At 38.7% G+C, this 12,192-nt stretch overlaps 1 protein-coding gene across 1 annotated transcript in view; it reads left to right on the top strand.

Moving 5' to 3' along the window:
• LOC138324176 (ribosome biogenesis protein BMS1 homolog) overlaps positions 1-8,563 on the top strand; it is a 74,670-nt gene extending 66,107 nt beyond the window's left edge. Inside the window, 3 exon segments of the mRNA XM_069269256.1 lie at positions 2,913-3,830; positions 5,340-5,492; positions 8,184-8,563. Of these exon segments, the coding sequence (XP_069125357.1) occupies positions 2,913-3,830; positions 5,340-5,492; positions 8,184-8,390 (1,278 nt within the window). The 3' untranslated portion in view covers positions 8,391-8,563.
• Positions 8,564-12,192: the final 3,629 nt, after the last annotated feature.

The following is a 12,192-nucleotide window of genomic DNA, read 5'->3' as shown; positions in this document are numbered from 1 at the left end:
GTAGATGTGTCTGTGATATACATAGTTAATGTCTCTGTAGACATAGTGTTCCTGAGGACGTGGTATCTGGTAGATGTGTCTGTGATATACATAGTTAATGTCTCTGTAGACATAGTGTTCCTGAGGACGTGGTATCTGGTAGATGTGTCTGTGATATACATAGTTAATGTCTCTGTAGACATAGTGTTCCTGAGGACATGGTATCTGGTAGATGTGTCTGTGATATACATAGTTAATGTCTCTGTAGACATAGTGTTCCTGAGGATGGGTATCTGGTAGATGTGTCTGTGATATACATAGTTAATGTCTCTGTAGACATAGTGTTCCTGAGGACGTGGTATCTGGTAGATGTGTCTGTGATATACATAGTTAATGTCTCTGTAGACATAGTGTTCCTGAGGACAGTGGTATCTGGTAGATGTGTCTGTGATATACATAGTTAATGTCTCTGTAGACATAGTGTTCCTGAGGACGTGGTATCTGGTAGATGTGTCTGTGATATACATAGTTAATGTCTCTGTAGACATAGTGTTCCTGAGGACGTGGTATCTGGTAGATGTGTCTGTGATATACATAGTTAATGTCTCTGTAGACATAGTGTTCCTGAGGAGTGGTATCTGGTAGATGTGTCTGTGATATACATAGTTAATGTCTCTGTAGACATAGTGTTCCTGAGGACATGGTATCTGGTAGATGTGTCTGTGATATACATAGTTAATGTCTCTGTAGACATAGTGTTCCTGAGGACGTGGTATCTGGTAGATGTGTCTGTGATATACATAGTTAATGTCTCTGTAGACATAGTGTTCCTGAGGACATGGTATCTGGTAGATGTGTCTGTGATATACATAGTTAATGTCTCTGTAGACATAGTGTTCCTGAGGATGTGGTATCTGGTAGATGTGTCTGTGATATACATAGTTAATGTCTCTGTAGACATAGTGTTCCTGAGGATGTTGTATCTGGTAGATGTGTCTGTGATATACATAGTTAATGTCTCTGTAGACATAGTGTTCCTGAGGACATGGTATCTAGTAGATGTGTCTGTGATATACATAGTTAATGTCTCTGTAGACATAGTGTTCCTGAGGACATGGTATCTGGTAGATGTGTCTGTGATATACATAGTTAATGTCTCTGTAGACATAGTGTTCCTGAGGACGTGGTATCTGGTAGATGTGTCTGTGATATACATAGTTAATGTCTCTGTAGACATAGTGTTCCTGAGGACATGGTATCTGGTAGATGTGTCTGTGATATACATAGTTAATGTCTCTGTAGACATAGTGTTCCTGAGGACATGGTATCTGGTAGATGTGTCTGTGATATACATAGTTAATGTCTCTGTAGACATAGTGTTCCTGAGGACGAGGTATCTAGTAGATGTGTCTGTGATATACATAGTTAATGTCTCTGTAGACATAGTGTTCCTGAGGACGTGGTATGTAGATGTGTCTGTGATATACATAGTTAATGTCTGTATATAGCATGTAAATGTCTCATGTTAATGTCTCTGTAGTTAGTGTTCCTGAGGACATGGTATCTGGTAGATGTGTCTGTGATATACATAGTTAATGTCTCTGTAGACATAGTGTTCCTGAGGACATGGTATCTGGTAGATGTGTCTGTGATATACATAGTTAATGTCTCTGTAGACATAGTGTTCCTGAGGACAAGGTATCTGGTAGATGTGTCTGTGATATACATAGTTAATGTCTCTGTAGACATAGTGTTCCTGAGGACAGGTATCTGGTAGATGTGTCTGTGATATACATAGTTAATGTCTCTGTAGACATAGTGTTCCTGAGGACATGGTATCTGGTAGATGTGTCTGTGATATACATAGTTAATGTCTCTGTAGACATAGTGTTCCTGAGGACATGGTATCTGGTAGATGTGTCTGTGATATACATAGTTAATGTCTCTGTAGACATAGTGTTCCTGAGGATGGTATCTGGTAGATGTGTCTGTGATATACATAGTTAATGTCTCTGTAGACATAGTGTTCCTGAGGACATGGTATCTGGTAGATGTGTCTGTGATATACATAGTTAATGTCTCTGTAGACATAGTGTTCCTGAGGACATGGTATCTGGTAGATGTGTCTGTGATATACATAGTTAATGTCTCTGTAGACATAGTGTTCCTGAGGACATGGTATCTGGTAGATGTGTCTGTGATATACATAGTTAATGTCTCTGTAGACATAGTGTTCCTGAGGACATGGTATCTGGTAGATGTGTCTGTGATATACATAGTTAATGTCTCTGTAGACATAGTGTTCCTGAGGACATGGTATCTGGTAGATGTGTCTGTGATATACATAGTTAATGTCTCTGTAGACATAGTGTTCCTGAGGACATGGTATCTGGTAGATGTGTCTGTGATATACATAGTTAATGTCTCTGTAGACATAGTGTTCCTGAGGACGTGGTATCTGGTAGATGTGTCTGTGATATACATAGTTAATGTCTCTGTAGACATAGTGTTCCTGAGGATGTGTATCTGGTAGATGTGTCTGTGATATACATAGTTAATGTCTCTGTAGACATAGTGTTCCTGAGGACTGGTATCTGGTAGATGTGTCTGTGATATACATAGTTAATGTCTCTGTAGACATAGTGTTCCTGAGGACATGGTATCTGGTAGATGTGTCTGTGATATACATAGTTAATGTCTCTGTAGACATAGTGTTCCTGAGGACATGGTATCTGGTAGATGTGTCTGTGATATACATAGTTAATGTCTCTGTAGACATAGTGTTCCTGAGGACATGGTATCTGGTAGATGTGTCTGTGATATACATAGTTAATGTCTCTGTAGACATAGTGTTCCTGAGGACATGGTATCTGGTAGATGTGTCTGTGATATACATAGTTAATGTCTCTGTAGACATAGTGTTCCTGAGGACATGGTATCTGGTAGATGTGTCTGTGATATACATAGTTAATGTCTCTGTAGACATAGTGTTCCTGAGGACATGGTATCTGGTAGATGTGTCTGTGATATACATAGTTAATGTCTCTGTAGACATAGTGTTCCTGAGGACAAGGTATCTGGTAGATGTGTCTGTGATATACATAGTTAATGTCTCTGTAGACATAGTGTTCCTGAGGACGTGGTATCTGGTAGATGTGTCTGTGATATACATAGTTAATGTCTCTGTAGACATAGTGTTCCTGAGGACGTGGTATCTGGTAGATGTGTCTGTGATATACATAGTTAATGTCTCTGTAGACATAGTGTTCCTGAGGATGTGGTATCTGGTAGATGTGTCTGTGATATACATAGTTAATGTCTCTGTAGACATAGTGTTCCTGAGGATGTGGTATCTGGTAGATGTGTCTGTGATATACATAGTTAATGTCTCTGTAGACATTGTGTTCCTGAGGACATGGTATCTGGTAGATGTGTCTGTGATATACATAGTTAACGTCTCTGTAGACATAGTGTTCCTGAGGACGTGGTATCTGGTAGATGTGTCTGTGATATACATAGTTAATGTCTCTGTAGACATAGTGTTCCTGAGGACAAGGTATCTGGTAGATGTGTCTGTGATATACATAGTTAATGTCTCTGTAGACATAGTGTTCCTGAGGATGTGGTATCTGGTAGATGTGTCTGTGATATACATTTTTGTTAATTTCGCTATAGACATAGTGTTCCTGAGGACATGGTATCCGGTAGATGTACCGCAGTTTTACAATCCCATCACATCCCTTCTGCTTCCCAAGGAACAAAAGATGACCTGGACAGGCATGAAAACAGTTGGCCAGTTACGATTTGAAAGGGGGATAACTCTAACTCAGAACAAGGACTCTCTGTACAAGGTACGTACTCAAAATGTTAAAACAAAGTTCGAGTTTAGTATTTGTTTACCTCTTAATGTTTAATTCTTAAGTTGAAAATCATACAGTATTTGCTGTAATTAGCACCCCATCCCTCCTCTGGAGGAGTTTTATAAACACCCCGTCCCATTCCATGGAGTTAACAATGTCTAATGACTGTGTGATGCTTATAACATGGGCATTGTATCCCATATTACATGTAACTTGTGAGTCTTTCACATGTGATTCATGACATAATGACGTGTATCAAATGATAAAAGGCATATGCATGCTCACTGTGACAGATTAATGTGCCATGAGCACAGAAGTAGCTAAGATATGACTGACTTTTTAGAGGTTTTTCATCCACAACTTATATATTTAGCTAACTTGTCCAAAGGTCAAGTGAGCTTATGCAGTGGTGCAGTGTCCGGCTTTTCCCTTTAAGCAACTTTTCCACAAGTAGGAGACCTAGAGAGAGTCCTGACAAGGGCTACCAAGTTTGTTCAAATGAATGACCAAGACTTTCATTCTAGGTTACAGAGGGTTAAATAGGCTAAAATGTTTTAACAACTTCTTATTCATGAACCAAGAGTCCTAGACACCTGATATTACCGGGGTCTTACATAGAAATTCTTATTGATTCTCTTATGTTTTAATGATGCACCAAGATAACCAGCAGCAGACGAGTGATTTGGCCCTATTGGGCCCTAGTTGTTACCTAATAGGCGCTCCCATTTGTTATCATATTTTAGCACCCTGGGCGCTAATTACAATGACTATGGTATATTGTCCTAATATTTTGGGAAACTGTGCTATATGAACCCTTTTTTTTGGGGGGGGAAGGGGGGGGGGGGCGCGGTGGCCGAGTGGTTAAGATGTACCGACATATTACAAATCCCATGTGGGGCAGTTGCCAGGTACTGGTCGGTGATTTTTCTCTGGGTACTCCGGCTTTCCTCCACCAACAAACCTGGCACGTCCTTACATGACCCTGGCTGTTAATTGGACGTTAAACTAATCAAACCAAAAACCAAATATGGAACTTTTCTAGTGCTATTTCACACCAAACATCACACTCCACCGATCATATCATACTGGTAATATCCTTAAAGATGCTCCATTGCTGACAAATGGCATTTTCTTCGCTATCAAAAACAGAAGTAGATGAATTTGTAATTTTCTTCAGTTACAAAAGTTACTTACTTTACACCATTACCACCATTAAAATTTTTGAGCTTCTAATTTTATTTCAAGACAAAAATATTGAAAATAGTTAATCCCGAAAAAAATCCATGGCACTATGTTATATATGGAATGAAGCATTGATTGCGCATGCACCAAAAGCAAAATAAATTATTTCATATATTTGTTTATGTTAATTAGACATATTTATACACAATTAAGCACCAATTATTGTTAAGTTGATGAATATTATTTCTGTTCTGTCGGCGATGGAGCATCTTTAAGATGTAATATTTCTATAAAATTGTCATTTATTTGTTGTTTCAGCCCGTGGAGAGAAAGACATACCACCACAAACAGCTCACCATTCCCAGGGACCTTCAGAAGAACTTGCCTTTCAAGGACACACCAAAAATACTACAGGCCAAGAAAGATCCCATCAAACGGGTGGTCGTGATCAGGGAGCCCAAAGAAGCCAAGGTTAGTGTTAAAGTTTATACTGCCAAGCTATCCCATCTGATATAAGTATATATAAACTCCTACAGCTCGGCGACTGATCCAAGTACTGAGAGTACATTGTCCTGTCAGTCATTTGAGAATGATGTAAGACTACAAACCCCTACAGCTCAGCGACTGATCCAAGTACTGAGAGTACATTGTCGTGTCAGTCATTTGAGAATGATGTAAGACTACAAACCCCTACAGCTACTGATCCAAGTACTGAGAGTACATTGTCATGTCAGTCATTTGAGAATGATGTAAGACTACAAACCCCTACAGCTACTGATCCAAGTACTGAGAGTACATTGTCGTGTCAGTCATTTGAGAATGATGTAAGACTACAAACCCCTACAGCTACTGATCCAAGTACTGAGAGTACATTTGTCGTGCCAGTCATTTGAGAATGATGTAAGACTACAAACCCCTACAGCTACTGATCCAAGTACTGAGAGTACATTGTCGTGTCAGTCATTTGAGAATGATGTAAGACTACAAACCCCTACAGCTACTGATCCAAGTACTGAGAGTACATTGTCCTGTCAGTCATTTGAGAATGATGTAAGACTACAAACCCCTACAGCTACTGATCCAAGTACTGAGAGTACATTGTCGTGTCAGTCATTTGAGAATGATGTAAGACTACAAACCCCTACAGCTACTGATCCAAGTACTGAGAGTACATTGTCGTGTCAGTCATTTGAGAATGATGTAAGACTACAAACCCCTACAGCGACTGATCCAAGTACTGAGAGTACATTGTCGTGTGTCAGTCATTTGAGAATGATGTAAGACTACAAACCCCTACAGCTCAGCGACTGATCCAAGTACTGAGAGTACATTGTCGTGTCAGTCATTTGAGAATGATGTAAGACTACAAACCCCTACAGCTACTGATCCAAGTACTGAGAGTACATTGTCGTGTCAGTCATTTGAGAATGATGTAAGAATACAAACCCCTACAGCTACTGATCCAAGTACTGAGAGTACATTGTCGTGTCAGTCATTTGAGAATGATGTAAGACTACAAACCCCTACAGCTACTGATCCAAGTACTGAGAGTACATTGTCGTGTCAGTCATTTGAGAATGATGTAAGACTACAAACCCCTACAGCTACTGATCCAAGTACTGAGAGTACATTGTCGTGTCAGTCATTTGAGAATGATGTAAGACTACAAACCCCTACAGCTACTGATCCAAGTACTGAGAGTACATTGTCGTGTCAGTCATTTGAGAATGATGTAAGACTACAAACCCCTACAGCTACTGATCCAAGTACTGAGAGTACATTGTCGTGTCAGTCATTTGAGAATGATGTAAGACTACAAACCCCTACAGCTACTGATCCAAGTACTGAGAGTACATTGTCGTGTCAGTCATTTGAGAATGATGTAAGACTACAAACCCCTACAGCTACTGATCCAAGTACTGAGAGTACATTGTCGTGTCAGTCATTTGAGAATGATGTAAGACTACAAACCCCTACAGCTACTGATCCAAGTACTGAGAGTACATTGTCGTGTCAGTCATTTGAGAATGATGTAAGACTACAAACCCCTACAGCTACTGATCCAAGTACTGAGAGTACATTGTCGTGTCAGTCATTTGAGAATGATGTAAGACTACAAACCCCTACAGCTACTGATCCAAGTACTGAGAGTACATTGTCGTGTCAGTCATTTGAGAATGATGTAAGACTACAAACCCCTACAGCTACTGATCCAAGTACTGAGAGTACATTGTCGTGTCAGTCATTTGAGAATGATGTAAGACTACAAACCCCTACAGCTACTGATCCAAGTACTGAGAGTACATTGTCGTGTCAGTCATTTGAGAATGATGTAAGACTACAAACCCCTACAGCTACTGATCCAAGTACTGAGAGTACATTGTCGTGTCAGTCATTTGAGAGATGTAAGACTACAAACCCTACAGCTACTGATCCAATACTGAGAGTACATGTCGTGCAGTCATTGAGAATGATGTAAGACTACAAACCCTACAGCTACTGATCCAAAGTACTGAGAGTACATTGTCGTGTCAGTCATTTGAGAATGATGTAAGACTACAAACCCCTACAGCTACTGATCCAAGTACTGAGAGTACATTGTCGTGTCAGTCATTTGAGAATGATGTAAGAATACAAACCCCTACAGCTACTGATCCAAGTACTGAGAGTACATTGTCGTGTCAGTCATTTGAGAATGATGTAAGACTACAAACCCCTACAGCTACTGATACAAGTACTGAGAGTACATTGTCGTGTCAGTCATTGTTGTCACACAGGTAAATCAGTATTGATGCTACAATATAACCAAAGTGTCAAGTGTGCAAAAATCTCTGATCTCGCAAAAGCTCGGAAGTGTGACAAAGGAAAGCCTTGTAGAAGTGTAACAATCTTATGTATTCTGTGGCTATTGGCAAACATTATAATTAATACTAAGAGTTTAGGTAAGAAATATTTTCTGATTTTAGTGCTATGCATGTGTTGAGTTTTGTCCACATACAAGCTACATATTACTGAACCATTTCTACTAACATGCCAAAATGGCATGCATATCTTGAAGAGTTGAATTTCATTCAAATTGGTTGAAAATCAATTTTCTTCAAACTTTTATTACATTTAAGCATTGAAAATCTTTGTGATATGTAGATTGTTTTTGTTCTACAGGTGGCTAAGTTAATGAATATGATGAAGACCTTGCATGACCACAAAAAGAAAATGGACCGGTCAGCAATGCGGGAACGGGTAACAAATCACAAGAAAAAACAAGGAATGATTGACACGAAGAAGCAGCAGAAGCAGAGAGAAACCAAACGAGAAATATACAAAGCACTAGGACAGATAGAGAAAAAGAAAAACAGGTTTAAGAATTAATCTACATTGTCCACGGGCACGATAGAACATCGGGCAGATTAATTGAATTTGAAAGGGACCGGTTTCATGATTGAATTTTCTCAAGTACCATTTAATGAGCAAGTGGATGGTAACATTTTGAAATATGTTTTGACAGCTTTTTGATTATGTAATAAAATGTATGTAAAACTTTATGTATATTTTGATTTTTCGTCATGTTAAGCTCACTAGTTACAAGTAGCTTGAATGAGCTAATTTTGCCCAACATCCTACACCAAATGTTTTTGAAGTTATTAGAAAGCAGTTACATTTTTAGCCCACCGTCTGATTAAAATCACCTTTTTTCCATGGTCCGTCCATCCATTAACAATATCTCAGAAAGTACTGAAGGAATCTGTCTCAAATTTGATTCAATGAATTGGGATATTTCGGCGCTTTTGTACCGGAATGAAGTGGTCAAATTTTGGTGTTTAAAGGCAAATTCGTAACTTAATGTACATGTACTATAAACATGTTTTCAAACATTTCATTGAATACAAAAAATTGAACAATAGTAATCAAATAGCGTGTATCTATATTATATGTACATAATTACAAATGTATTTAGTTTCATATATCTTTATAATACAAGAGGCCCAAAGGGCCTTAATGGTCATCTGACTAACTTGGCAATAGTAAAATTAATTATATATGGTGTCACTTTGTCAGGACCATGTCAGGATCATTTTCAATTTCTTTCAACAAATTTCATTTCAAACAAGAATTTTGGATCAACCCGAAAAAATAACAACACTTTGTCAGGACCATGTCAGGATCATTTCATGCAAGTTTCAGCCAAATCGCACCGATAGAACTTGTGAAGAAGTTCAAGATGTGTTTTCAAGATTGCGGCTGTGGCGGCCATCTTCAATTTTGGATCAACCCGAAAAAATAACAACACTTTGTCAGGACCATGTCAGGATCATTTCATGCAAGTTTCAGCCAAATCGCACCGATAGAACTTGTGAAGAAGTTCAAGATGTGTTTTCAAGATGGCGGCTGTGGCGGCCATCTTGGATTTTGGATCAACCCGAAAAATAACAACACTTTGTCGGGATCATATCAGGATCATTTCATGTAAGTTTCAGCCAAATCGCACTGGTATAACTTGAGAAGAAGTTCAAAATGTGAAAAGTTAACGCACGGCGGACGGCGCATGGCAGATGACGACGGACGAAACATGACGACTATAGGTCATCCTTCGGGTCAGATGACCTAAAAATACAAACCAGAATGTACATAGTGCATTATATGTATACACTAAATAAGGAGATAGAAATACACTACCTAAATATTGTGTAAGATTGTGAGATTTCAACGTTTGATACAGACAATTTTGGTGAATTTAATTTTAGCGCTTTCTTGTCAAATGCCAAATAAGCCAAAATATGACCACATCCAAAATATCCCAATTTACTGTATGTAGGGTCCGGATTGGGAATAGTTTTGCATGTTATATTTTGGGACTGATTGGTCAACAAGATAGCCAACCAGCAGCCATCTTGGATTTTGATAGTTTAAATTGTTACTGCCATTTCTCAGAAAGTACTGAAGGGATCTGTCTTAAATTTCATATTCATGGTCCTGATCAGTTGTAGTTTTGTTTTAGTATATTTTAGGACTGATCGGTCGACAGGATTGCCAACAGGCCGCCATCCTTGATTTTGATAGCTAAAGTTAAACAAAAGACCATCTGACTATTGGCACAATACAACATCGCAAAAGGGCCCAATTGGCCTGAATCGCTCACCTGCTATCTGGTAACAAGAGGCCCAGAGGGCCTGAATCGCTCACCTGCTATCTGGTAATAATGGTACATAAATAAGAGAGTCATAAAGAATTTCTATGAATGACCCAGGTACTGTATATATGTAAAATCAGGCGTTTCATCCAGCATGCTACAGGCCAAATATCAGTATCCTAGGCCTTTGGGTTATTGAGAAGAAGTCGTTTGAATGAAAAGTTTGAGGACGGCACACAACGACGGACGAAGCATGATGACTATATGTCATCCTACTAAAAAGAAAAGAAAAGATCCTATCTCCATTGTCTGACTTTGGTAGGCACCAAGATTCCCCTGGGATCTCTTGTTATACACCCACACTCATCTAATTTCTTTACCACAGACTTGGCGTGAAGCTAATATTTTGACTATTTTAGAATATCTTCTATTTCTTCATACATAATCACTAAAGTGCACATATGTATAGTAAATCCAAATAGGTTTAAGTAGATTGAGTTTCAGGGTCATTATATATAAAGGCCAAGGGTACCAGCTCACCTGGTACAAAGGACCATGGTCAAGTTATACCATGGCGTCTGGCATCCTCGGTCCTAGGTGTTCCATCGCACTATCGCTTACTATCCTAGGGACCATAAGCCACATTTGCTGTGGTTCTAATGAATATTCATAAAACTGCTCACCAATGAACAAGCGTGTTCAAGTTATCGGCACCCTTGTGTAAGTGAAACAAAAACTAAAAACAAAATGAGAAACATTACAATATTGATCTGGATATGCACACAAGCATGACAGGTAATTAGTCGGCCTTCACGTGCATAGAGACAGGACAGTGCTGTAGCAGACAACTATTTCGAGCCGAGAAACAAGTTTAGTATATCAAACATGTATAATAAACAAACTTGAGCAATGGACATAATTAAGAAAATTAAAAGTAATCACACATTTAAAGTTCTGTAGAAGTTGCCATTTAATTTTAAATATTACAAAATATCAAGAATGTAATATTTTGTATAAAGTGTAAAAATTATACAAAAGTATGTTTTGAGACATGAAATTTGATTGCATCCACTTGGATTTAAGTAGAACCATTCAAATGATTAGAATATAGGTAATGAATTATTCCACGGCAAATGCGATCTATGGTCCCAGGGGTTAGTAAGCGATAGTGTGACAAACACCTGGGTCTGAGGATGGGCGTCTGGTTTCTGTTGTCCAATGTCGCGATACAGACTCTCTGGGCTTCTTGTTAAATCACTTGAGCTATAAACGTGTGGGTCAGCAGGGAACATTTACTGCTTCAACAGTATTACGTATGCTTTTTGACCAGAAGTAAATCCAGAGGTAGTGTTTGTCCCTACTCTGGTCTGTCTTTCTAGATGTTGGTTTCCAGGCGAGAGGAGAGATTGATAATGTTTGATGAAACTTCATACGAGGGTTGTTCCAAAATTATTGTTACTTTGGTGATTTCTCTTTAATAGAAGTAATTCTGATCATTTTACTTTGCCCTGTCCCTCGAAGTACTCCCCCTCTGTATTTATGCATTATTCCACTTTTGGAAACAGTTTTCGAACATATGAATTGGTATACTCATAAGATACTGGTAAATGGCAGAGCCAAGGGCATTTCTTGATTTACATTTTGTTCCAGACAGGTGAAATTTTAGTTTGGGGAACAAGAAAAAGTCACAGGGGACTAAGTCTGGTGAATATGCAGGGTGGGGGAGGACAGTGACCATTTCTGCCTTCAAAAACTCCGTTACAATGCGCGCCTTGTATGCTGGCGCATTATCATGTAAGAGCCTGAGGTAATTCACTAATTGTATAGTTTGATTGGTTCAATGTCCGATTCACAGCATGGGCCATTTAATGACATGCCAGGGTGAAGGAAAGTCAGACTACTTTAAACTAACATCCTTTTGCAGCTATATACTAAATACCATTTGAATTTCAAAACAAGTTTGGGAAGATTAACATTCATGAATTTAAAATTTGAATGGAAATCATTATCAATAAAATTTATGTAGATGCTAATTTTCCGAGA

The sequence above is a fragment of the Argopecten irradians genome, chromosome 5, assembly GCF_041381155.1.
Source record: "Argopecten irradians isolate NY chromosome 5, Ai_NY, whole genome shotgun sequence".
Classification (NCBI taxonomy): domain Eukaryota; kingdom Metazoa; phylum Mollusca; class Bivalvia; order Pectinida; family Pectinidae; genus Argopecten; species Argopecten irradians.
This window is presented reverse-complemented; position numbering and strand designations above follow the sequence as displayed.